This window comes from Haliaeetus albicilla, chromosome 12, assembly GCF_947461875.1.
Source record: "Haliaeetus albicilla chromosome 12, bHalAlb1.1, whole genome shotgun sequence".
NCBI classification, from domain to species: Eukaryota; Metazoa; Chordata; class Aves; order Accipitriformes; family Accipitridae; genus Haliaeetus; species Haliaeetus albicilla.
The window spans coordinates 16,346,619-16,374,513 of record NC_091494.1 but is presented as its reverse complement, the minus strand read 5'-3'; the positions used below and the strand labels follow the sequence as shown (position 1 = coordinate 16,374,513).

General features: G+C 38.5%; 2 protein-coding genes across 2 annotated transcripts; one reads left to right on the top strand and one right to left on the bottom strand.

Moving 5' to 3' along the window:
• Positions 1–412: 412 nt before the first annotated feature.
• Positions 413–26,468, top strand: MYEF2 (myelin expression factor 2). Its single transcript, XM_069798278.1, has 17 exons — positions 413–724; positions 5,250–5,479; positions 6,694–6,746; positions 8,024–8,031; positions 8,141–8,234; positions 9,100–9,291; positions 9,969–10,122; positions 10,541–10,590; positions 10,677–10,740; positions 10,891–10,992; positions 11,192–11,242; positions 11,318–11,386; positions 11,673–11,771; positions 14,774–14,845; positions 16,061–16,269; positions 16,380–16,431; positions 18,276–26,468. The coding sequence occupies exons 1-17, from the start codon at positions 498–500 to the stop codon at positions 18,437–18,439; spliced, it is 1,890 nt and encodes a 629-aa protein (XP_069654379.1). The 5' UTR covers positions 413–497; the 3' UTR covers positions 18,440–26,468.
• SLC24A5 (solute carrier family 24 member 5) lies at positions 19,069–27,895 on the bottom strand. The gene is made up of 9 exons (XM_069798277.1): positions 27,739–27,895; positions 27,202–27,381; positions 25,690–25,773; positions 25,502–25,605; positions 25,080–25,180; positions 23,996–24,279; positions 23,046–23,252; positions 20,041–20,142; positions 19,069–19,481 (listed from the first exon to the last, which is right to left on the bottom strand). The coding sequence occupies exons 1-9, from the start codon at positions 27,839–27,841 to the stop codon at positions 19,159–19,161; spliced, it is 1,488 nt and encodes a 495-aa protein (XP_069654378.1). The 5' UTR covers positions 27,842–27,895; the 3' UTR covers positions 19,069–19,158.

Below are 27,895 nucleotides of genomic sequence, written 5' to 3'. Positions count from 1 at the left end.
CCAAGCGCTTGTCTGGGGGCTCACTTGGCCCGCGGTCATCCCGGGCGGGGGTCACGGGCCACTGCGAGCGGGGGTTGGTTTCCAATTAGAGGAATTTGCACATGGCGGGTAGCGCCGTTTAGGGAGATGGGCCGGTCTGGGGCGGGGATGGCTAAATACCGGGGAGCTTCGGGCGGAGCTGCCCGGCGGTGAGCGGTCCGCGGCGGCACTCGAGGCTCAGTCACGGCTCGGGGCCGCTGGGTCACGCACCCGAGGGGCGGCTCCCGCGGGACGCGGCGGCGCTGTGCCGCTCCTGCGGGGCGGCCATGGCGACCGCGGGCCCGGCAGCCCAGCGGCGTCGCCATGGCAACCCGTAAAGCCTCCTGGCGCGTCCCCTCCTCCCCCCGCCCGCCGCAAGCCCCGTTCTCGCGAGACTTGGCCGGCCCGGCGCGGCGAGGCCGAGGCGCTCCGGGCCCTTTTCAAACCCAGCGGTAGCGGGGCCGCGGCCCGGCTACGAAATGGCGGAGAACGACAAGCCGGAGGCTGCGGCCGCCGCGCCGCAGCGCGGAGCCGAGGAGGCCGCCGCCGTCGCCGCCGCCAGCCAGCCGCCGGCACAACAACAGCAACCACAGCAGCAACAGCCGCCGCCGCAACAGCAGCCGCCACAACAGCCTCCGCGGGACGAGGAGGCGGCGGCGGCGGCAGCAACCGAGAGCGGCGGGGGTAGCGCTAATGGCGTCAAAATGTGTGTGCAGGGCCGGGCCGGGCCGGGCGGAGGCGGGGGGTCAGCGCGGCCGGGGAAGCGCGGGGCTGCGGCGGGCCCGCCTAGGCCGCGGCGGGGGGGGAAGGCGGCCGGCCCCCTCCTCCCCCGCGCCCCGCCGGGCTCCTCCCCCGCCGGGGAACGGCGTCGCCCCGGCGCTGCGCCGCCCGAGCGCGGAGCCGGCGGTGGGTGTGCGGTGAGAGGCGGCCGCGGCCGAAGCGGTGGGGCGGCGAGGGAGGCGTCTCCCGCCGCGGTGAGCTCCGGCGGGGTGCGCGGAGGAAGCCTGGCTTGGGTGCGGGGGAAGGTGAAGTTTCTTGGTGGGCTCGCCGAGGGCTGGGCGTCTGCCTGGGGAGCTGCAGGTGCCGGCGGTGTGACACCGCGCCGGCGGGCGGGAGGCTGAGCCCCAGCCGCCCCGCCGGCGTGAGCCTCCGGGCCGCTCTCACGGGCTCTGCTCGGGCCGGTTCTCGCAGGACCCCGTTTCTAGAAGCGTTCTGGATCGCTTCTGGTTTTGTTTACGTTTCCACTTCTTACCGTAGTGGTGTGTTTTGCCAAGCCTTTGAACTAATCTTTGCTCACGTGGGAGAGGTAAGGCAGCCCTGTATGGATTTAATTTTTAAATACAAACGAACAAACAAAGCCCCCCACGTATGTGCACAAGCTTTTCTTGGCCTGAAAGGAACATAGTATAAGGGAGCCAGAAGTACCGGCTCTCTAGAACAATACCGTGAATAACCTTTTACGGGTTTGGTTGTTCTCCATGTCAGGCTTCGAGGGTCGTCATTCTTTACGTGGACTAGGTTTTGGCCTCCTATCATTGGAATTTCAATATCTCTTCTAATCTCATTCACATCTTGGAGGGAAGATAAATTGATAGGAGTCTCACCGTTGCAGTACATCAAAGCTGTTGAGATCTGTGAAGTTTTGACATGTCGTAAGCAGCCCAGGTCTGATACTGTTGCGTTTAAAGAATGCACATGGGCTCAAGTTCAGTATAAAGCTGGCGGAATAAAGGCATACTTCATGCCTCTGCTTGACTCCCTGTGAAATTCAAATAGTTTACAAGTTATAAATTTCACATTACCATAAAGCAGCAGTTTGTTTTGTTTTGTTTTTTTTTCCCCTGAGCCTGGCCCTCAGCTTCCAAACTACAGAAATTGTGTTTGAATTTTCACAGGAAGATTGTGACCCTTTTGCACCTTTGAGGTATATAACATTTTATTGCCTTTTGGGGTTGCTACTGTTAAAATAATGACTTAATTTCTCTGTATCCCACCTTATGTCAGCAATTTTCTTCTTTTCCCTCCAAAAGTAATTAGAAGCAAATGAAAAATCCCAGTCATTCTGCAAGGTAGAAGTCACAACTTCAAGTTTGAAAATAATGCAGAGTTCTTGGTAACAGAGTTTCAAATCTTCTTTCACATACAGTTTCCAGTCTTCCCCAAAACACGTGTACAAGGGATTACGCAGTCAGTGTGCAGGTGAAACGTACTACTTAAAGTATTTTGGTAACCAGGTTTGCTTAGCACTCAGATTAAATTGGAGAGGAAACCTGGTCTCAACTTCCACACTTCCCTACGTTTATTGTGTTGAGCAGTGGAACTGTTCAGTGCAATGAAGTTAAACTGATCTATGTGCTTTAGAATTGCATGTTGTGGACTTCTTGCATTTCTGTCTCTGCTGATTATCTTATTTGTATGGACACTTGTGAGCAGAGGAGTAGAAGTTTGTTTAAAAAAAATCAGCTTGTAGGGCTTTCGTGTTGATTTATCTTGTGCTTATTTTTTAGGCTTCTAGTTTTGTATATGGAAAACTTGTCTTTTGTTTCCAAAACTTTACAGAAGTTCAAAGGCATTATTTTTCAAAAGGTAAAAATTGCTCTTTCTAATCAATGAGGACATGCTGTTTTTTAAGAAATTATTGCAGACACCTCTTTTTCAACCCTAGAAATCTGCTAGTGATTTCACATGCAAATATTAGTTAAATGTATCAAATGATCAGTTCATACAAAAGGTAAAGAGTAGAAATTACTATTGTTTTTACCCCAAGGAAATGTCAGTTCCTAATTTCTGAGACTGTCTTTTCTGTGATCTGTAGGTGACTAATGTGGCATTGCTTTGAATGTATTATTTGACTGAAATGATTTTTAATCTTGAAGGAGGGGGGTAAGAGCTACATCTACAAAAGGATCTCTGCCTCCAGCTTGTTCACTGGCCTGTGTTGGTTTTGGCAGATGAGTTTTGAAAGAAGGATGTTTTTTTAATTAATCCTCTATTTTCAGGAGACTGGCTGTGATCCCCAGACTAAGTGAAGTGTCTTCTTGTTCCCAGATTTAAGAGTATGTCAGACTCACATCCTCTGTGCTCTTTACTGGTTTGTACAGCCAGGTCTTCTAGAGCCTGTGGATTCCATATGTGGAGACCTGGCTCTTCCTGTGCACTACACTGAGCACCCAGGGGCTGTTCCATAATCCTTTAAGCAGAAAAGAGCTTAAAAGGCTAAAGAGAATCCATTGCTCTAATCTTAAAACTTAAGGAAGAACTCGGATTTTTAGTGGGGGTCTCATTGGGCAGGAGTTTTGCATTCACATATGGGACTGGATTGGAAGGAACTGATCTGACTGGAAAACCTGATACTCTGCTCTTTCCTTACCCTCTCCCTCCAGTTCCCTACATTGTTCCCTCCATTTCACTTCATTACACAGCCACAGAAGAATGATATTGCCAGAACAGACAGGATGGTATGGAGGAGGGATGATGCAGAGGGAAGCTGGAGGATGCTCGAACCAGATAACTCTGAATGTTTTAAATTTTACAAATACTTAGCCCAGAGGAGTGTCCAGTTGCTAATCTTCTTTTAATCCACTTGTAAACACAAGGACTGTGAAGTTCATATCATATCAGTACTTCAAAATTTGGGAAAAAGTCATGGGAGAAATATGTATGTATTTTAATTTATTGCTCCCTGAAGAGTGCCCATGCTTGAGTAGATAATACGTTTTGCTTCCTGAAAGGCTACTTGCATGTGCTCTTGAGTGTAAGACTGCCACTTACTCGCTGTTTTGTTAATAACTATGCAGAGAGCTGAAAATACTAATTTCAATTACTCAAAATCAGTGATCTTGACATATGTTGTGGTTGTAAAACTGAAATGCCTGTTTTGGCCAATTTTACACCAGAAACCTTCCAAAGAGTCAAAATGAGATAAAAACTAAGCTTTCTGAAATGTAGGAAAAATTGTAAAGATAGCAAAGTAGTTTAAGAAGGAGGGCTCACTATCAATCACTTTTGACAGTCCTGTAGGACGTTTCCTTGTAATTGTTCTAACTAAAATAAACATTTGTGTAAAATACTTCTAAAGTTTCTCATTAACTGTGGTGAGATTTGAACTCGACATTGATGTGTATCTCTAAGTAGCATCTGTTCAGTGGATCACATTTGTGTGGGTTTATCACTTCAGTTGATTCTTTCAGTTCAGCGGTTCACCTTTTTTTAAAGCAACAATTCAGGCACCTTAATCCTCTGTTAGCATGCTAAATCACCTTGTGATAGTAACACTATCAAGAGTGCTAAAGAGTTTTGGATATTTCATCTAATTCTGTTCAAAGTGTATAGTTTTATCAAAGTTGAGATTTGATCTGCTTTAAAAGAGAGGAAGCAAATTTTTCTCGCATTTTTATCTAAAAATAAAAGATTTTAAAAGGAGAGCAGCTGCCGTTGCTAAATTTTGGAAAGAGTGAGGGCCAGAAGTCTATTTTGTTGTAGTTTCTAGTGGATTATACCTGGTGACTTAATTAGTCTTAGATGCAGAGCATGTCTTAATGCAGCTATTTCCTATGCATTTAGCAAGTTTTCAGACTCTAGTAGTGTTAAGCAGTGAAAGAGCATTTGTTGTTCTTAATTGAATTTTAATTTCTGTCTAAAAGCAGTCTGGCATAAATTGTGAATAAAAATAATTTATGTGGTAAATAACATGTAATTTGATTTACAACCTATTAGAGTTGATTTTTGTATATTATTATTACATTGAATGAAGTATACCAGGCTGTTCCATAAGTTAGACCATTTCAACACTCACTTCTGTGGTGAATATCATGTAACTTAGGCAAGTCTGATGTGAAAATTATTGAAGCACCAAAGCATGGATGCTGTAGCTTATTTTTCAGCTGAGTCGTCATATCTTGATATTTGTAGTCGTTTCATAGTACCACCTTGCTGAATCTTGACAGACATAGTGGCAGTGGAGTGCAACTGGAGTAGCAATATGTGCTTTCTTTACTTACAGTCGTGAATAAATCTATTATAATATTATTTTTATTCTAGATAAGGCAACTTGTTTTGGCATTAGACTGGTAACATGAGTTTATTTTTCCTAATTTGAAAAGCAGCATTTGGGTTCTAATAGCATAGGAGGTATACAGTTATATATAGGAGGTATAATAGTCTAGTGATCCAACACAAGACTAATATTTTTTTGTTTGGTGTTTTTTTTGTTTGTTTGTTTTTTAATGTAGGGATAATGATGAGACAGCAAAAGATGAGAAAGCACTTGTGAAAGAGAAGTACGTTGCAAAACCGAAGGCAATCCCTTCTCTTGGAAACAAGAATAGATTCCACCCCTATTCAAAGGACAAGAATGCAGGCACTGGAGAGAAGAAGGCTATTAATCGTAATAGAGTTTTTATTAGCAACATCCCGTATGACATGAAGTGGCAAGCTATTAAAGATCTTATGAGAGAGAAAGGTAACTTATTCCTTATAATACACTCCACATAGAAAGGGGTAGAACTTAAATGCAATGTATATGTCCTTTGAGCCACACAGATTTGATTTGACTTCTTTTTGTTTTTTTTGGCCTTTACTTGGTACATCTATCTCCCTTCCCCCTCTTTCATCTGAGACAATTGCATTGCAGGGTAGGATGGGTAAATGAAGTGCTTACAATCTTCTGCCATTCTAGTGTGACAGTAGAGAGTATATGCATGACCTCATGACTTCTTAAAGAGATTGTGTTTTGTCTAGTTGTAGTCTTTGTAGTTTTTTTTTTAAGGGCTATTGTATTTAAGCAACACATTTAGTGTGTTAACATGAATAATAAAGGACGTCTTTCAAAAGTTGTTTTGTATTTCTTTGGTGGAATCTGGCTGTGGAATTAACTTTGTCTGCATTGTCACTACTGCCATGACTGTTTGTCTGGAGATTTGTATTAAAAGCTTGTTACTATTGTTGCAGTTCTGATAGAGTAATCTTACTACCCCAAATGTTTTATTTTAAGTTTGGGGTAAAATAATGCTAATACATGAATTCTGTAAAAAGTTAGTTTTGTGTTTTCCTTGAAAAAAATTGATTCTTCAAAAGTAATGCAAAGCACACTTGGCTTTTAGGCTGTGAAAAATGCCAACCCCCCCCCTTCTGTAACTGCTGGTTTATCTGTTGTAAGGTGACGTGACTATTTGATTGGTTTATTTACTGAAACTTCCTACTTTAGAAAGTGAGTGGCTTGCTGTGAAATATTTGATGTGTAAATTTGGTTATTATTGAAGGCAAACTTATGATTGAAGACATTCAGGTAGAAAGTCACCTTAAAACAGGTGTTGTGAGTAGGATGATAAATGTAACACTTTCCAGTGAACGTTGACGTTTCATTTGTCAGGTTAAGGGACTGTGTATATCTGAATTTGTTCACCAACTATATCATACTGGCCAAAATATGATCTGTAGTATGAATTAGGTTAAATATAGTTGTTTGTTTTTAGCTTTTGAGAATGTTGCTGCTGCATATTTCTGAAAACTAGCTAAATTATATAGCCTTTGACAGGAGGTACGCTGGTCTGGTTTTGATTGTTGGTGAATAATAGGTGCTTCTCTGTAGAGTTGTGCACAGGGGCACAGTAAAGAAAGATACTGGTGTTTAAATGCATTGTCTCTTGGTATTTTCCCTTTGTATGTCTTATGTAGTTGGTGAGGTTACATACGTGGAGCTGTTTAAGGATGCTGAAGGAAAATCAAGGGTAAGTGCCGTGGGCAACAATCTGCTAGAGGTTTAAAAGTTCCTCAGCAGTTTTATTTTTGTATAATACCTGTACCAGTTATTGGAAAGTAAGTTTCATTTTTACACTGATTTTCATTAAGATAGCCTTGAGGATTTTGTATTAGAAGTAGTCTGACCCTTTCATGCAACTCAAACTAGCTGGCTGTAAAGGACAAAATACTTCTGTAAACGTTAACAAGTGGCATTTACTTAATTCTTCTTTTTAGCCAACATCTTTGTTTTGGTACAAATCTGTTTCATATAAAGGACGTTCAATAAACCACTGATTTTATTTAAATTTTGTTAGCATAGTATTCTCTGCTTAGGGCAAATGAGTATAAAACGTTAGTTAAGAATATACTGTTTGAATTGCCTGATTTGACAGCTTTGCAGGGTTGGTACTCTAAACACTGGATTAATGTATTTGCTTTCTTAAAACTAAATGGATGGATATGGTTGGTAGCCAACAGAGTGCCAGCAATGAGGCACTAAGAGGGAAGATTGTTAAAGCTCCTTTGTCTTCTTAAAAGTAGTCAAAAGTTTGGCCAATAGTAGCTCTGAACCTGCAGTGAGAACATGAGAAATGCAGGTTTGAGTCTTAACTGAGGTTGTATTAATTGTTGTAAATTACTTTCTTTAATGCTTGTTAAAACTAAAACATGCTGTTAGCTTTGCTTTACTTAAAGCAATCCTCAACTCTTTGCTTTATTAGAAGGATTCTGGTGCAGTCAATAAGGTTATTTTCTTACAAAGTAATTTCTCAATTATGCTAGTAATACTGAAGAGGTATGTAGACTCCTTGTTCATTGTACTGGTATACTTGATGTAGGTAGATTTGAATTTTGTAGTCAGTGGGCAGCTTTTAATGACACAATGAGTGTCTTGATTGGTTTTTGGTTATGTTTTTTTTTTTTTTTTTTCTTTTCTTTCCACCCTTTCCGCCCCACCTCCTCTCCCCAGTTGTCCTTACATGGATCTGTGTGGCATTTTTCTAATTCTGGTTTGGCTCAAAGAGAATAAAAGATAATATATTCTCTTGCATTTGAAAGGTATGTATGTGGAGAAAGTAGGAGAAATTCAGCTTGCCTACCAGTAAAGAGCATGTATTATGGATTTTGAAGCTGAAAATAACTTGAATAGTTATTTAACAGTGAGCTGGGATCTTTAACTGGAATCTTAAATGCTCTATCATATGTGCTGATTGACTTTTTTTTTATTTTTCTCTTTACATATGATGACAAATCATCATGGATGTAGGGTTGTGGGTAAGTTTCTTTTTCTATGTCTGTAGAAACACATTACTATCCAAACATTCTGTTAATTTTAACATTTTAAACTTTATTTTAATACTCTAAATGTTTTGTTCCCTCTAAGTGTCGTTGAATTCAAAGATGAAGAATTTGTTAAGAAAGCATTAGAAACTATGAACAAATATGATCTTAGTGGAAGACCCCTGAATATTAAAGAGGTATGGTTATTGCTGCTGTTTTTATTTTGAAATAGTGAAGATACTATAACTGCTGAGATGACAATACAGTGTTTAGAGCATCTTAGTTGTGTAATTTCCAGTTTAATTTTTTTATGACACTTTCTAAATGGGCTAAAATGCCTGTTGGCTTGCAGAAGGTCTTGATACTATGCCAGCTGAACTCAGAAAGTGTGTCCTAACATCAAAATAATCTAATACTGTTTTTCTTTAAAAAAACTTTAACTTCATATTCTTACCTTAGTGTCATCAGGTCTTTTCCAACCTAAATGATTCTATGTTTACATTGCTTACCTGCTTCAAAATATGAGGCAGAATGAGCTGAGTATCAGACCACTACATATGTGCAAAAATGGGGCTGGAAGTAGAGAACTTGTGCTGACTGGAAAGTGAAATTAATGTCAACATTTCTGTTGTAGTTTTGTAGTATATGACAGTGTCTGATGCAGTTCTTTTTGTCCTGTTACAACTTTAATAATGGTATTAATAAATAAGTAAAAAAATTAATTAAATTAATTCAGTTCTTGGAAGAAGGTGCTAGACTGACAGTCCTTTAGATTGAAATCTTTTCTACTTGTCCATAGGCTAGGTACAGCATGTGAAGTGGCAGTGCACGCTTCCTCAACAAGTGCTTTGCCAATATGCCTCAACCCTCATCTGAAAGGACCCACCTCTAGAGGTGAGGGAATTAGGTCTCCATGCTAATTCAGTTCTTGATCCCTCTGACATGGACAAGGATATTAGTTGATAATTTTGATGGGTTTATGTAGAATTTCAAATAGTACCTTTTTGTTTGTTGCCAGTCCTCTTGATGATTAAGTTGGCTTTATTTTTGCCCGTGTTTCAGGACCCTGAAGGTGAACATGCTCGTAGGGCATTGCAGCGTGTAGGAGGACAGTTTCCAGGAGGACATGGACCTGATGTGGCACCTGGAATAATGAATTTACCACCTTCTATTCTCAATAATCCAAACATTCCTCCCGAGGTTATCAGTAACTTGCAGGCAGGCAGGCTTGGGTCCACTATTTTTGTTGCTAATGTAAGTTTAAAACTGTATTTTGTAACTGTAATATTTGATCTTTGTAAAACATCTTGTATTACTGCATAATTCAGTTTTTATATAAAGAGGAAATAGGAAATGTTAGTTCACAGTATATTCAACTAAAAATGCTGGCTATGTATTCAGATTTTGGACATGAAGGATATGTTAAACTCTTGAAGCTGACAGGCACTTTTAATTATTGCACAGTCATCTGGTGATTCAAAAAAATAATACATCTTTTCGCTATCTATTTCCAATTGCATTTCTTTTTTTAATTAAATATACACTTCAGTTTATCTTGCTAGTTACATTAGACTAAATTAAACTGTTAACGTTTGTTGGAAGTACTTCATAAGTTCTGTATTTGCACAAAAGACTACTATGTCTGCAAGGGCACTTGTGGGAATACAGCTGCTCTTAACAAGAACCCATCCATTTCTCAATGTTAATATGTTAATTAAAGTAAAATATATATATAAGCAGTATAAATTGTTGGTTTTAGTTGACATTTTTGTACTTGGTTGCAGTGTGTGTATATTAAAAAATCCTGGCTATTTACATATATCAAGCATTTTGTGAAGCTGAAGAGTTACAACAATCTAGAAAATCTCTTCCAAATGTAATGGCAGAACAGAAATGTGCACTGAAATCACTAATGTATTTCTGTGTGTAAGCTTGACTTTAAAGTTGGCTGGAAGAAACTGAAGGAGGTATTCAGCATTGCTGGAACCGTAAAGCGTGCAGACATCAAAGAAGATAAAGATGGCAAGAGTCGAGGAATGGGAACAGTTACCTTTGAACAAGCAATTGAAGCTGTTCAAGCAATATGTATCCTTGGTTTTGAAAAATAATTGATCAAATATAGTTCAGCCTTGAATGGCCTCTGATTGATAGTGTAGTTTTGCAAGTGGAGCTTATTTGTCTTGTAGCTAGTATGTAGGGACTAGAGTGTAATACTGTGCAGATTACATTTTTAATAGTGACTGAGTTTACTGCTAGAGTCTAAAAAGGTGTTCCTGATAACGTTGAACAAGCTTAAAATATGTGGGAATGTGACGTGTGAAACTAACTTTTATATACCTAACAGCTTGTATAGTTTCTTTTGGCCTTTGAATTGGCATTCTGAAGATTAGTAAGGAAAGATAAGACTCCTAAAAATGATACAGAAATAAAATAAGTTATTACAGTGATTCTTCTGAAATAAATTGTCTTCTGTAGTTGGATTCCTTGACTTGCATTTCTTCAGCTATGTTCAATGGACAATTCCTGTTTGATAGGCCCATGCATGTAAAAATGGTAAGTTGCTTACATTCCTTTCTACCTTAAATGTCTCTGCCAAAACATTGAAAGGATCATAGCATAACATCCTTGTTTTTTATCAGGATGACAAATCAATTCCTCATGAAGATTTCCGCGTTGCAGACAGCAAAACCTCACAATTACCTCGTGAGTGCACACTCTGTTTTCTACTCCTTGCACTTAATATATGTTGATATAGAGTCTTGGAACAGCTTAGTAGTACTTTTGCTTACTGTAGTCTCTTCATGATAACAGGAGAAAATCTTCCTCCTGGTGATACTTCTTTTTGTTTTCAAGGTGGTCTTGGTGGCATTGGTATGGGACTTGGACCAGGTGGACAGCCCATCAGTGCAACACAATTGAGCATGGGTGGTGGAATGGGGAGCATGGGTCCAGGAGGTAAATCTCTGTTCTTCATTTGTAAGTTTTACAGAGCTTTAGGTTTAAAATTGTCATTTCTGTGTTTGGAAGATTGACATACTCTTGACAAAGCAAGCCTTGTGTAATGTGCTTTTGAGATGTTAACTGTCTTTGTGTTTCCTAAATCCCTTAGGATCTTACCTGTCTTCTAAATGGTGTTTGTCTTTTTGGTTTAAAGGTATGGGAATAGACGGTCCAGGATTTGGCGGAATGAATAGAATGGGAGGCGGTACGTGCAGTGAAGTTCTTTGCATTAAGTATTTTTTTTAATATTATATAGAAAACACTCTTCCTTATTTTACAGGACTTCCTGGATTTCGTGGAATGGAAGGAATGCCTAATATAGGAGGATTTGGAGTCAGCCGAATGGGAGGTAGGTAAACACTGTTCCCGTACACTTAGTAAGTTTGCTAATGCTTATTTATTAAAAGCTCTTACTTTAGGGATGGGTAATGTAGATGGGTTCAAAGGAAATACAGTCAGTGGCATGAATGAAGGCACAGGAACTGGTGTGGGAGTTAAGTATTTAATAGGTGTGTCTGATGTGTGCGTTAAACCTACTTCTATTTAAACAAGCATCTGTGAAACAAGTGTTGTATGAACATCAACCTAAATGTATATAACAGAATATTTCTGGTTTTTTGCTTTGTTCTCTGCAGAAATTTTCCGTGGTGGAATGGGAGGAAACATGGACAGAGATTTTGGTCGGGGTGACATGGCATTGAACCGTGGTTTTGGAGATTCTTTTGGAAGGATGGGTATGGTAACTGTTAAATGTCCTGTGGCAAATTGCAACATAGTATTGGAAGACTTACACTAAAAGAAGAGGAGACCTGGTTTCATTTGGTCATCTTCCTTTGTCCCCTCTCCCCCGGTCATTACTATAAGGATGTATTCTGAGCATTTATTATAGCCAGTGCTTAGGACCAAGGTTAAAGTGTGGGTGTTTTTTCCCATCTGTAACATATAAACAAAATAGCAGTTTGAGGAAAGCTTTTAGCTTAATACTGTTAACTTTGTAAGGTACTAAGTCTTTTTGGTATTAAAGTATATGCTTCTGGTAATCCTGAACAAGCTGCCCAGGAGCCTGCTTTTGCAAATGCATGCTGGAAAACTGTTTTTACTGCAAATAAGGTAGTGTTGGATAGGAACGGTGAATTTTGGTGCCCTGTGTTTTCTTCCTGCATTCTGAGCTCAGGCAGCTCAAAGGGATTTATTGGCCTTTTCTGTAACTGAGCCAGCTTTGTTTTATTTATAGATGATGTCTTGTTGACAAAGTTCATTTTGTTGCTTTTGGGTTCCCTCAAATGAAATAATCCTCTGTCTTAAGAGGCCTGGAGGTGCTTAGCAGTAGAGCCTTCTTGCACTTTGTTACCATACTGTTACTGGGATGAATGCATTACAGGAGACAGGTTTTCTTCCTCCTCCTCCCTGTTTTTCTCTCTTTCCCCCTCCCTTAATTCCTCACTGTGAAAGAGAAGAGCTGCTAAGAGCATAAGGTTCATCTGGTCTAAAAGTTGAATTTTTTTTCTTTTCCTTTTTTTTTTTTTTTACCCCTTAAATTTGGGCAAGTCATAACAAAGGATAACTCTTGTGCTTCTCTTCGAGCACTGGTAGTTGTGTAGAAGTGATAAGAATGCAATAAGGTTGTCAGTTGAGTGAGTTAGTCTTAATGTCTTGGAATTAACATCTTAGAAATCAAGTGTATGCTTTCACTATGTCTACTTGCAACATAGGCTAAACATCTGTTTCTTGAGTGAAAATCCAAAGCCACTTCAGTTATAAATGTTCATGCAACCAATAGACTTCCAAGTCTTCTGGTAACACACATTGGTTTTGAAATACATGATCATGGCCACTGTGAGAAACTGATGTGGGAATCATTCAGTAGATCCAGCAAGCTTCAGCTTATAACCTGTTAGCAATCTTACAATTTTAATACTGTTCTGAGAACCAAGATAAGGGTTTCCCAACTTATCCTTAAATAATGGAAGGAAATTGTAGGGATTTACAAATATAATAGTTAACAGATGTTGTGTTTAATCAGGGAAGACCGTGGTGTACTCCTATTACAATATTTAGGTTAATGGTATCTTAAAAGGAAATGCTGTGACTACATTTGGCTTTAGTACTCTGCCAGTTTCAAGGAGGGTAACTTAAGACAGTCTTTGAATGGGCTATGGCATCAATTAGTGAAAATGAGGATGTTTGATTTGCAGCAGAACTGTTGGAGTTGCCATTTAAATTGCCAAAATTTTGCAGTATCCAAAAAATCAAAGGTTGTGTCATAGAGCATCTCCGAGCATATAACTTTTTGTTGGTGAAAAGCCAGTGGGGGAAAAAGTACAGGTAAAGGATGTCTCTAAGGTCAGAAATAGCTGGAATCTTACTTATTAGGATTATTTGAGCCTTCAGGTTGTTTTTTTGGTCTTGTTTTGGGTGGTTTGGGGATTTTTTCTGTTTGTTTTGTTGTTTTGTTTTTTTTTTTTTCCTTTTTTGAAGTTCATGTTAGATTGTTGGGGAGACTTTTTTTTCCCCCCCCTTTTAGAAGAGAGTGGATATAACTGGGATGCACTCACAAACAAGTATGGTTTTCTAGCTCTGGGAAAGTGTGTTGGTTTGTTTTTTTTTCCCTACAATCCTTTTTAAGGGTAAAAAGCCAGTCATGTTGACAGCAATCTCAAAATTTGACTTGGTGTTTCACTGCAAGACCCTCTCTGGCCTAATGAATAAGTATTAAGATCTTCCTCGTATACAAACTGTTGGCTGAAGTACTGGGAGTAATCCCGCTGGTATTGAAAATCAGTAGTTTTTTTTAAACAGGCTAGTCCATATGTTTTGAGGTCTTGGTATGGCTATGACAGCCTGTTGTCTGAGAGGAGACAAATATTTCCCACAAGAGACTGGCAGGGAACAATTGTTGCTATTTTCAACAGTGTGGAGAAAACAGATCTAATGGAAGACTCAGCAGTGACCTTTTTTTAGATATTAAAACAGTGGTGTCTAGCCTAAAGATGACAGTTATTGATCTATTTTGCCATAAGTAAAAACTGAGCTGTTTCTTTTAGATATGAAAATCAAGCAAGAAAAATGCAGCTGACAGTTCTACTCTGTTCTGCAGTGACAGGAATGTAGTTCTTTTGAGCTTCTACAATTCTAGAAGCTCCTTTGGGATTACTTTCCTGAATATTAGCACTTCACTGAAAAGAATTCTTTTTACTGCACTCCAGAATCAGTCTCTGATACCATTCTGGAGATTCCATGGTTCTGGCAAATAGCTTTTATTAAGTATCGATTCCCTTTCTTTCTCACTTTTTCCCACTAAATTCCATCAATTCACTCTTCATATGCAGTAATGAAAGACATTGGGAGAGCTGCTCCTAGCTTTTACATTGGTTTCTTAAAAATGGGAAAAACTAGGGCAAATAAGATGAACCCTTCAGTTTTGAGGCTGTTCTTCCCAATGTGAGAAATGGCTCATTTAGTTTTAAGATGTTTGTGCTGCTGGTAGACTGTCAGAGGGGAGAAGAGCTAGAAAGAAATCAGAGCAGCTTAAATCCCATAATAAAGAAGGAGGAACTAATGTTACTTACTGGATGTTTCCTATTTAGTTTGAATAATAAAGGCACATGTTAAAGTATTCTGTAGAAAAGAATTGCCAGGTAACAATGAGATCAGTGCACTTCATCAGTGTGTGCTTTGCTGCTGTTGTCACTAACTGGTGTTTTCAGTGTATGTCACTTTTTTTTTTTCTGTTTAGGTGGTGCAATGATTGGTGTTTTTGCAGGAGGAATGGGAGCGCCTAGCATGGGCCCAGTAAGATCTGGAATGAGTAGGTTAACTTGTTTCAATAGAATGTAAATGCATAGGCAATGTAACCATACGGTGTACATGTAATTGTATCGGATGATTTTGTCCTAGTGTAGTGTCTTGCCAGTGTTGGAAGAAGTAGAAATCTTGTTGTATGTGACTGCGAGTCTAATAGTTTTTGAAGCTGTTTTGTTGAGATAAAAGTTCAGAGGAAAACTTGCTAATATGGTCTTTCCCTTAATCTTAGTTTTGAAATGGTTTTAACTCCTGGTTTGGAGGAAGAAGTGATTCAACTAAACTTGTGTTCCAGAAAAAAGAGAAATAGGCACAGTTATTTGTGTGAACCTAATGAAGTTGAACTTCAGTAACCTCTCATCATTGAAATAAAAAATCAGCCTTGAATTTCAGATTATCACTCAGTTTAATTTTGTGCAAAGCTCCAATACTGAGTTTGTATTACAGCAAAAGTCTGAGTTCCTCAGGCTAGAGCAGATGAGAAACTAAAATCTTGCTATTGGCAATCTTGAGAGGCATAAGGCTTAAAGAGAAGGTCCCTCATGAATGATCTCGGTAGTTTTGCTTTACATTAATTTTTTAATTATGAATCCAGAAAGATTATAATAGGATATTTGAATGTCATTGATCTTAGTTCTTTATATAATATACATTAATATATTTCATTGCATGTGTCGTAGGAAAGTCCATGCTCTTTACAGTACTTGCAGTAACATTTGTTCTCTGCAAAATATGCTTTCTTCAGAAGATTGTGTCATTAAGTGTGGCTGCATTAAGTAAAGCTGAATGTGAATGCAGGAAGCAAAATAAACAATAGTGTATACGGTCAAATTATCTGTATCTCAACATTGCTGCAGTTATTTACTTGATCTCTTTTTGGTACAGAGTATCAGATTTTTATTAATTAAACTGTACAGCCTTTAAATCTTAATTCTTTACTTGTGTTCAACATTTTACTACATTAGATGGTGTGACTAAGCTTGATGCAGTTTGTTTTTTACTTTTAGAACTGACACTATGTATCTTCTAATACTTTGGCTTAAAATATTAGCCATGCTACTAGATAAATCACTGTGCATGTATGAAGTTATGTTTTGTATTACAGCAGTTTCATTAAAGCTATTTTTCTCCAGACACAAAAGAATTTTTTATTTTATTTTTCTTGTGCATCTATTACGAAAAAGAGATTTTTATTTTATCCTACTTTTCTTTTTCTGTGTAGGTGGTGGAATGGGTGGTATGAACAGTATGGCTGGAGGAATGGGAATGGGGATGGATCGGATGAGTTCTGGTTTTGATCGAATGGGACCAGCTATGGGTGGAGGCCTGGACAGGAACATCGATATCGATCGAGGATTTGTGCCTGGCCCAATGGGAAGTGGCATGAGAGAGAGATTAGGCTCTAAAGGCAACCAGATATTTGTGAGAAATGTAAGCATTTGAATACATAGAAACCATGAGCTTACTTTGTGTGCATGTTTGATGACATGCTCTTTTTCTCTCTGTACTATTTTGTTATTAATAATGCTTTTATATTCTAGCTTCCTTTTGACTTGACCTGGCAGAAGCTAAAGGAGAAATTCAGTCAATGTGGTATGTATATGAATCTTATCCCTGCTCAGCTCCATCGACTTCATGTTTTAAATGGTGTTCATTAGATAAGGAGAGGAAGACAAGGTTGTTGCTTAATCCTTAAGAAGAGTCTGGCTAGCCTAATCTTTCTTATTTACCCCACCTTTCCTGAGTTATATAAATAATTTTTAGGCATGACATAACACATGAGACCAAGGTACAGTATGGGTTATGTTGGCTCTGAGTGCTTATCTGCTATAAAACTTTAACCCATTCCATTAATAAAATTACTTTTTGAGCTTTTTCTTTTTTGAAGCAGGTATTGTGTATCCTCTGACCAACACAGAGTATATAATGTAGCATTTATTTTGAGGAAAATGCATGCAGGGGCCTGGGCCTGTCCAGGTTATGCATTACTTCCAGAAATGGTGCTGCATCAAATCAGAGTTAGTAATTTTGCCAAAGTGGCGATTTGGTTTTTTTGCAAATAGATGATCCTGATAGCATATTTGCAGGCTGTAACGCTTCCACTTAATGTTAAGAAATAAAGGCCCTTTTTATGTAAGATAAAGGATTGCTACAAATATCCAATAATTCTTTTTATCTAATTCAGAAAAGTTGTCTTCTCACAGAAGTGAATGAAAAATGAAGCTTGGGTGTAGAAATATTGTTTTGTTTTGAAAATGCACTTTCAGAACAGAAGGCTCTAACTGAATTACAGGATAGCTTTTCTTATTTTGGAGAGACAGAAAAGACAAATAATTTAAAACATACTACTGATACCTAAGACAGTCTTCATACAGCTATTAGCGGATTTGACATAAATTAGAACTCGCAGTACACCAGTGAAAGATTTTTAGGTGTTCAGATTTTTTTTGCAGCTGGAGGATATAGCAAAACAGGTTCTCTCTCTTTTCTTTTTTTTTTTTTTTTTTTTTTAAAGTCTTAACTGCCTGGGCAACTTTCAGATAGTTGAGAATTTTTCCTTGGCAACTAACAGATGTAGTGATTATTTTGAATTGTTTTTAAGAATTATAAGCACAAATATTAGCAACAGACTGTATTCATGCCCATATTGTAAGGAAATATAAAGACCATGTCTCCATGTGTTCAATTTCTTTCAATGAAAGTCCAGTCTCCTATTATATGGTATTTCAAAATAAAAACCTGTGTATTTTAGGGAAAAGTTTCTTGTTCCTAGTGGCATTTGGGGGCTCAGGAGTGGTGTGCTACAACATACCATAAGCAAAAACTCATTAGCTCCAGGCACTGAACATTCTCTGAGGTACCAAGATACTTAAATAAAAATGTTGCCTCATCAGTTGAGAACCTCAAGAAAACACTGCAGGAATTGAATAGTGCATGCTACTTTTCCACCACTCCTAACCTGGTAACTTTACTGTTTTAAATGCTCTAAGTTTGCTCTGCAGCTTATTTACAAAATCGCTTGGTTGTGATTGCTTGATATGTTGCTGTGATGAACATGGTGGACTAGATTGAACTATAATACAGTTAACACCTGTCAGTGGTCACACTTCTGGCAGCATTGGTAAACAAAAGACAAAACTTTCCCTTAGCCTTATAGGGCATTTTGTTTCAAACCTGAGGTCAAATACAGGCACACTTCATTTTACGCTAGTGTAAAGGAAAGATCTGAAATAGTGGATCTTAATTTGGATTCTTCACTGCTGTTTTGCCCTGTCAGCTTTCCTGAATGAGTGAATATACCATCAGTCTGAAAGTGCTAATATCATATGTCCCCCTAGATCATATTTAAAAATGCTTTTTTATCACTTCTGATGAGTTCTTTAAGTTGTTAGTGCACTGAAGACTTGAAATAACTGCTGTTTAACTTATTTATTCAGGTCATGTAATGTTTGCAGAAATAAAAATGGAGAATGGAAAATCAAAGGGCTGTGGAACAGTCAGATTTGACTCACCAGAATCTGCTGAAAAGGCCTGTAGGATAATGAACGGCATAAAAATCAGTGGCAGAGAAATTGATGTACGCTTGGATCGCAATGCATAATTTAAAACTGTGTGTTCAGGAACATTCCTATGTCTGTTTAGCTTCTCTATCCTAGTAAGTCATTTTTAGTAACATTGTATGCTTACAAAAGCTGTAAAAAGGAACTTTTAAATCCCACCAGCCTTTAACAGTATAGTGTTTAATATACTGTGATACTTGTTAACTGAATCTTACTATGTTTGGTTTTTAAAGACAATTTGCCTGATTTTTGTTGTTTTTTTAGAGGCACTGAGCACCTGCAGGTCCCTGTAGACCATAGAAGCTTTGGATGCTCAGCGCCTTTGGAAAATTAGGCCAAGTGTCTCTAGTCATTCAGTTTAAATGAATGGTTATACTGTTTTTAATAAAATAAGCCATTTTCTCTGTTAATCTCAAGATTGCATAGTGGGATTTGTTTAGTGTTTTCTGATTTTCTCCCCCACCCCAGCGTGTATCAAAATTGTAATGTAAAAATTAGATGTCTTTTTTTCAGAATTTTGGTTTTATATGTGCGTTGTAGTCATACTGTAAATCTTGACTCTAAAAGGAAGGGCTCCAATTAGGCTGTGATGTTTTCGTTCTACTTAATATTACTTTAATGACATGACTTAGTTGTGTAAATAAGATTAGAGCCCAATGGGAGTTTTGAGTTTGTTTTTCTTTTTTTTTATTTTGACTAAATGAAGAAACTGATCTTTCTCTCCTGCTTTTATTTTCATCAGTATAATCACTGATTAAAACTAGTTACCACAGACCCTTGTAGGATTGTTCCCTATGATGCCAAGTTCATATAAAATTGATACTATAGTAAATACTAAGTACAGTACAAGACAGATTGCTCCCAATTTTTTATCTATTTTCCAGCCATTCAGGTGAACTGCCAGAAAAATAAAAACAACAGAACAGATAAGAGAAATGGCTGTGTATGTCAAACCACTGCTGTTCACTTCTATGGGTCCTGATGTATTTATGAAGGCAGTTTTTATAAACCAGGGTATTCCCAAACAGAGCATGTCAAATACATTGGATCCTAAAATGTTAGACATAGCCATATCTCCATTTCCTGTAAAAGAAGAAATACAAATAAGTCTGCTTAATTGTATTGTATGAAATTGCCAAACTGTTTTGGAGGAACAGACTGTCAGCCCTCAATTTCTCACAGAGCACCCTTTTCAGACTTTTCATTGAAGGAACTATAGTCATGATTCTACAGACCATGGTTTTGGGTACCACAAGCATAAAAAAAAAATTCTCCCTAAATCACCAGCATCTGCACAGTTGCACTTAAAATAAGCTAGACAGGCTACTATAAAATCCAGTCATGTTTAAAATACCAAGACCTACAGTTGTGTTTTGCAGTAAAATGTAACACTTGATCAACAACAAATCAAACCAATCTAGAATACTTCTCTGAGATACTCTGAGAGGTTTTTAAATGTCTGAGCCACAGCTTCTTCAGGTAAGCTATTTATTTATTTTATTAGTAAACTTAAGCTCTAGAATCTGGAGCAAAAACTTTGAAGTTACTCCTTGAATTTCTGGAAATGTTGACTAGAATTCTTTTTTTCATAGTACCTTTTAAATACATCCATTGGAATGAGCCTGAATACTAAAATCTTTACCTTTTCGAGCCACCAGCACACTTGCAACTGTATCTGGTACACTTGTTCCTGCTGCTAGTAATGTGAGACCCATTACTGACTCTGGAATTCCCAGTGTTTCACCTGCAGTTGATAACGGTAGAAAATGCAAGCATGTTTTTAGTTTAAGTTTCATCCAAAGAAATTGCTTTGGACTTTGCTGGAGAAAGGATTGGTAATCATACAGTAATTTCAAAAGGAATCTGTCAGCTAACTTGACTAAATATGAAGTGATTGAACCATGAAGTAGTTAAAAACAAGAACAACAACAAAGAAATATCATCCTGTCCTTGTTCTTCAATCAAATAAAAAAGGAATTGTAGTATAGTAACCATCTTAACAAGTTTCTCAAAGGCCCGAGTGGAATGTCTCCAGTGGTCAAGACAATACCAATTATTAATTTTTTCTTTCAGATACAGTAGAAGTTTAAATATCTAACAATTTGCTCCTTTTTTTTTTCTGAACGTCTAGAAAATGTAATAGTCTTCTATGTTGTTGGGCATCTCATTGTTAGTGCTCAAAAGTCTCATGAAGCAATAACTCTTACAATCACCCACTCTTTAAAGGGGAGGAAAAAAAGCACATGAATTTTCTTGGGGAGGAGGGTCATTAAGATCATTATTACAATACTATCTCAACTAAATGGCTTTAATATTTCACTCCAATTAGAAAGTTCTTGTGTTGGATTCAGAAGAATCAAAATGCAGAATTTTTATATGAGTTCTAAATGCAAGTAATCCTTTAGAAGTGTGAGTTTCTTTAGGTAAATACTGGTTTAAATTAAGAAAAGTTTTAAATTGTTACTAAAGCAGCAGGTTATTTTTCCCCACTTTTTTTTTTTTAGCCCCACATATCCTGTGAGCATATTAATTTCTCACTTAGAATACAGGGATTCAGGTCTTCAAAACGGTTTTAGCAGTTGTACTATTCACAAGCATCAATGTACTGAAGTATTCAATACCTCTAAGTAATTTGTTTTTCTTAAACTTTTTTGTTCACTAAAAAGTATCTTTTTTTTATTGAAATCTGAATTCTTATTTGCAATATTTGGACACTAATAAGAACAGTTTTCTTAAAATAAGAGGCAGTACTCTGTAAGCTAGGTCAGCAGTGCTTGCCTAGTACATACCAGCTTAGTCTAGATCAGCCAGTACATTTATATTTGAAGTTATTTGTTGGTTCAGAGGGGCTAACATGATCCTGTTGCAGAATTAGTACTGGTATTTATTCTTCCATCACTCCTAATATGAGAGATGTGTAGGACGAGGGACCAACAAGATCAGCTTTTATAAACCATCCAGGCTGGAAAATAATGGTTCATGCCAAGCAAACTGAGGTGAAATACAAATGAACCATCCTTATGTATCCAACAGTAATTTCTAGCCCTCTGAAGGTTATAAGATAGAATACAAACTCAGGTGAATCTAATTTTTCTCTTTTTATTAGATAGATTTATCTTCTATTTAATATGTAGGGTTTTTTCTGGCAACTGACCATAATGAGAGAATGGTCTTATTTTTCTAGCTTTTAGTTAATTTTGTGTATCAGTAGCAATATCTTGCTATAAGTAGTCAAATTTTCTTTGCTAGCAACAAAAAGGTGTACTAAGTTAGGTTTGTTCTTGGCCGTCAAAATTTAGACCCCAGCTATGATACCTTTGTGACATTCTGATAGGCTGTTTATGCAACAATAGAATCTGAGTCATCCTTCATGAAAGAACCTGGACTTGAATGTAATGTGTGTGTAATTTTTAGTGGTTTAATATGTAAATAGAACATATTTGACCTAGAAGTAGTGGGCTAAAGACCCCAATACTCTGTGATGACTCTTCAAAGTGGACTAACACTAATACACTATTTGAATCTCTCTTGCTTTCATATGAATTAGTGCTTTGTCTTGTAGAACAGCAATAACTTTCATTTGAATCCTGTTTCAAAGGCTTCTAACGTTCAGACAGTAAACTTTTGGTCTTTAGATACAAGTGGAAAATTGTTTGACCAAGGAGTGAACCTGGTGGGTGTTATATCCAGTGATCTACTAGTAATTTCTCAAAGGTTTACCAAATGTGTAGGTCTGTTTCTGCACCTAACAAGGAGTTATTCATTGAACTTAAGTTGAAAACAAGTTTAGGATGCTGAACTAGCAGAATACTTGAGTAGGATTAGTGAGCTATAATGTGGAAATGGCAAGCTTTGTAACATTTCTTTCTTGTTTAGAGATTTGTTTTCTGCTTGTTCTTAAAATTAAAAACTGGATTGTTCTCAAGCTGACTGGAGAAACGGTGAAGTGAGGAGACCTTTAATACCTTAAGATACTTTTAAGAGAATATTTTTACACGCAAGTTCATACCCCTTCTCTTACTTAAATGCAGTTAATTTACTGCTTCACTTTATGATGCAGATTTGTAAGAGGTATGCATACACACCCCCCAAGAATATTTAATAAACACGTGATGCTATAGTTGAAATAAAATAGTACAAAAATTTGGGAGTTTTTTTTGACAGTTAATTTAATGCCAAATCCGTTACTATTTTGTGTTCAAGAAAAATACAGGTGTAGAAATAACGGATCTTTTGCAGAATGCTGAACCTTTAATTCCAGTCTTGGTGGATTCCATGTTTATCAGGCTTCAGCTTGACAAGTTTATTGCTGTGTATCTAATTGTTTCACTTGATGAAGCAGTTTAATGAAACTGTCTCTTTTTAAATATAGGCTGGTTTTTGTAGGTATGTAAACAAATTCTTCATCTGATGGCAAGCAGTCTGAAGCAGCTAAACTCTAAAGTGGTTTTCATTAGATGGAAGAAGGTGGCAAACTAAGTATTCAAACATAAGTTGGTTTTGTTTGTTGTTTTTTTTACAGCAAAGTATGTGTTGCTAAACTGACTGTTAGTTGTGGAAAGGAAAACTCTTCACAGGGAGAAAACTCTTTTTTCAGTGATTCTCGATTGGTTGATTCTGTATAGCAGCAGCACTTTAGGTACCTACCTGCTATTGTTATCATCCATACAAGAACATAAGTTATTGCCGAAATCCATGCTGCTGAAATTAAAAATGTCACCATGAACCAGTTCCTCCAAAACTGTCTTCTGCAATCCGGTATAGTCAAATAGAGTAGTGTAATAATAGGAAGGGATAACACCCACAAAATTCTCTTTATATCTGCTTCAGGCATGGTGAAGACACTTGGATGATCTGTGGAAGAAAACGTAACTATTTTAAATTGTAGCTTTTAAGTTTGAATTGGTAGCATACAGTCATTACTGGCCTCTACTTGTGAGAATACTGAAAAAAGTTTCAGAACTTCCTCAAGGTCTCAGTGTAGTCTTACCCAGTACCTACATCACACTGGACAAAACTCTGAAACCAAATGTTCTTTATTACCATGTCACTAGGAGAGAACCTAAGGTGGATGAAAAATGAACTTTTCTATAAAGGTTTACACAAAATGTTTACCAAGAGTAAGTACCAACTGCTGTTTTTTGCCTAAGTAAAGAGGAAATTGATGATCTGTGGCCACATCATAGCTATTTCTTCTGATATCATGCATATTTTGGGCTGTGAACCTGCCACTGTCGTAAGAAAACAGTATATATTAGTACAGTACCAGTGTGTCTTTCAGCTGATACTGCATTTTACAAGCAGTGTTGATGGGAAGTTTCAAATGTGAACAGCAAAGACTGATGGAAGTCTGCTGTTCTAATATGACACAAATGAGCAACTTGCCTAGCATTCCTCTAGCAACTAACTTCATATAAATACCACCACTCTGATTTTGCTGAATGTTATATTCCAGGGAAGAATAATGATTTACTTAAATACTATGCTGGATTTCTTTTGTGAACAAAATCTTAATAATATCTCAGAATCTACTCTTTATTAGAACTGATGCAGACAGGCATGCAGAGTGCTAAAGACAACTGTAATAATACTTGTACCTTCAGAGATCTCATCAAGCCCATGCAAGCTTGTTGAAAGTTGAGTGTAGTCCAGCTCATCTTGAAAAATTCCACTATCTGTTCTTGACTGTTGACGAATTAGAGGTCCGCTCTCTTCCCTCCATCCAACCAGTGGCTGCTGCTCAGCATTCTCTTCCATAGCTTTTGTGAAACACGTACAGCAGGGACTGAACTTTTTCATGAGGTATTGGTTGATTTTAATGTCAAAACATAGTACCAGAATATAACACCCGTATATCAATAATAAGGATGCACTTTCATACCTAGAATGACAAATAGATTTTATATAACATGTAATATAAAAACCCCCAACTCTTTAACTCATTAAAATGGCTGGGGTAAAGAGAGCAAGAGAGAGAAGATTTGCATGAATAGCAAAAGGAAAACACACAAAAGCACCTATTTGCAGTTGTATGGCCAGTGTCATGGAAGTTTGAGTGTCCCCGTGTCTTTCAGCAGTTTGATTAATTCCCCTCCCCTGCAGAATCTTGTTTGTGTATTGTATAGCTGCATGTTTTCCAGGGGATCTTACTCATTGAACATCTTGCTGATGTTTGCAAAATTGAGTCTTCATGTGATGGTTAAAGAGAGGGATAGTGTGTGCTGTTTTGAGTTAGAAACTTCAGAGACTTAGTGGTGGACCTGACAGACTTGTTGAGGCAACAGGAGTTTCAGCCTTGACAGAACAGAGTTAAGATATCAGAAGCTCATGAGCTGCTTCTGGCAGACAAATGTTTTATCAGTGATGCTATCAAAGGAAAGTCTCAGGAGGGGGAAACTATATGAAGACTAATTGCTATGCCAAAACAGTTATAGAAATTGTGAAGTCTGTACAGACAAACCTATGCAGATCAAACTTTATAAATATGCAGGGTTTGAATGTTTAGGTAATAATCTTTGCAAGCATTGTGACTTTCTACGTTTTTTAAAGCCAACAGAATGTTTATTTCTGTTAGTGAATGGCAGTTCAGGCTACTTGAAGTTTGGGGTTTGGGTTTGTTTTTCAAAACACTGTCTCACTAATCTCCAGTCAACATGAATTCAACACTACTTGTGCTCTTACCAGTAAATTCTGTTGTCAGATATCATCGCAAGGACCGCCGCTACACTAATTGTATATGCCAGACAGTCTCTAAACAGCGGCCAACAGGATAGCCTTGAAACCTGCAGATCACAGATTCATTTACTTTTCTTAAACTTGTCTGTAATACTTTCACTAAGTGCTGTAAATGCTGCATCAATATGTCGTTTCTATACTATGTAAAAATTTAAGATTCTTAGGAATGACTTAAGTATGATATTTAACAAGTTAGTGTTTTTAAAAACTTTCATAGCAAGTTATCTTAAAACTGATTACATGCTGGTTTTGCTACTAAATAATAAACTTGGCAGTTGTCATAGTAAGTCTCTCTTGGCTTTTGTTGGCAAATCAGAAAGGATAACCATTTGGCTCTTAGGAGCAGAACTATCAAAGTTGACACATACCACGCTGGAAAACAGCCCACAAGCTGCAGAAATACCAAGAAGATTATAGATTGCTGATCCAAGGATGGTGCTGACGCCGATATCACCCTTTGTCACGAAGACTCCTATAAGGAAAATGACTCTCTGGTATGTTTCAGTTTGGCATGCAAGGAAAAGAATTCTAGATTCAAAACGTATGTGGCTCTTACCTAGAAAAGCAGTGACAAGCTCTGGAGCAGAACTTCCAGCAGCCATAAAAGTTGCTCCAGCAACATCCTGAGAGAGGCCAAGGCCTGAGGATAGAGCAAAAGAATTGCTTAAAAAAATAAATACTTCAGTAGTCTGTACCCTTTACTTGCATTAGTATATAATGTTAGAAGCTACTACAGTTTAATAGAATGAACTTTGCTTACTTTCATACAGTTAATGCATGTATTTGAAACTGGTACAATAATATATTGAAAACATAGCCTCATTTATTGGGCTAATTTATTTCTAACTTTATTACAGAAATTAGTTTAAATACCAGAAAATTATTGATAATACAAGAGATTTGGGCATGATCTTAAAATGTAAAATAGGCATATGTATTTGGGCTTTAACTCTGTTTCATACAGGTAATTGTGGGGAATTCCTTGGACTCTAGTGTGATCCATGTGCTACATGATCCATGTCAAGTCTGTCTATCTTCCAGGGAAATCCATGCTACTGTGTCTTCACATACCAGAAATACTAGTTAAATTCAAACCAGTGCTGCGATCTTAAAAAATTTTCACTTCGTACGGACAGTATAAGAGCCTGTGTCTTGCTTGAATGAAATGAGATTTTTGTTCTGGTAAGTTGACTGTTTCTGAAATGTAACTCACTCTGTGCATCAAGTTCTGCACACTAAGAACAGGGACGTATGGCTAACTATGGAAAAAGTCTGACAAATGCTTATTTATCATCAATAAAAAAAATATCAGCTCTACAGCAATGTTTAAGCTTACATCTTCTGTAAGTGTTCTGGTTTGGGGAACGTTTTCCAGTGCTCAGGGATGAGTTTCCCTAGGGAATTTTTTTAATTCTTGGCAATGAAACTTGGCTGAAGTCTCGGCCAAGACCATCTCTTTAATTCAGTGGTCGTGTGAAGCCAGAGGAATTATTACAGGTTGATCAGATTTCATAGAACAGTTGTAACTGTGGTATTCCTTTCCCCCCTGTGTCATACTTTTAATATGTAAATGGTAGCTCACCCTGATACTTGTTCACTATGAGAGAAATACAGAAACTTGAGGAAGATACTTAATTCCCATGTTTTAGTATAGAGAGGGTTTTGGGTTTTTTTGGTTTCTTGGTTTGGTGTCATCCTCCTGTCCCGCCCCCCCTGCCCCCTTTATTTCTTTTACTCGGAACCCGGGCATATTACTGCTCACCCCAAAGTTACATCATCAAGTTTAGTTAATACTGAGGAAGTTTTAAGATTTTTCTCTAGGCACAAGGAAAGTGAATTTTAAAGGAATGCCTGTGCAGAGTGTACTCGGAGTATGTTTTTTCAATATAATATTGATCCATTGTATCAGATTAACTATTGTATTGATAAGTCCTAACTGTGCATAGAGACTCTGAAATTTCTTTAGTTTTGTCGCCAGAGCACTCTAACGTTGAAGCTTTTTTTTAAAGAGAATGCTCTACACCAAGCTGCTTAGTTCTACAGGAAAAAGATCAGGATGTTCACTTACATTCACTGATGATCTCTAGAGAAGGTAGGAAATAATCATCGCAGACAATGGACACTGCCAGAAACATGTAAAGTATAATTATGAAATAGATAACGATTCCTCCATCCTTTCTCTCCTGCGGTGTAAAAAATCCTTCAGGAAACTCCGATGAAGAAGAAAGGACGCAACCTGTCCTGTTTCCTGAAAATTGAGTACAAAGGTGTTACGCATCCTAATACCTTCCACTTTTTCAGGCTGCAGAAGCCCTCCGGATTAGAACTATAAATGGAGGACGGCTGCCGTGGATTTCCGTCTTTCAAACAGAGCTATTTTTCGTTCGGGGACAAGGACAGCCGCAGCAGCGCGGCTGAAGCCGCGGCACCCTCGTCGAAACGCTGCGCACCTGGGCGGGGGGCGCTAAGAGGGCTCGCGGAGGCGCTGACCGCAGGTGCGGGGGCAGAGCCGACGGCGGGACGGGCCGTACCGCTGTGCCGGCAGCCCCGCGGCGGCCCGGCCCGGTCCCGTCCCCCGCCCCGGCCCGGCGGGACGGCTCCCTACCTGCGTCTGCGGGCGGGCGCTGGGCGCGCGCTCCCCGCTGCCAGGCCGCCAGCCGCAGCAACAGCAGCAGCAGCAGCGTCCGCCGCCGCGCGCCCGCCCGCATCTCTCCGGCCCCGGCGCGGCTCTGGGCGCGGGCGGGAGGCGGCCGGCGCTAGGG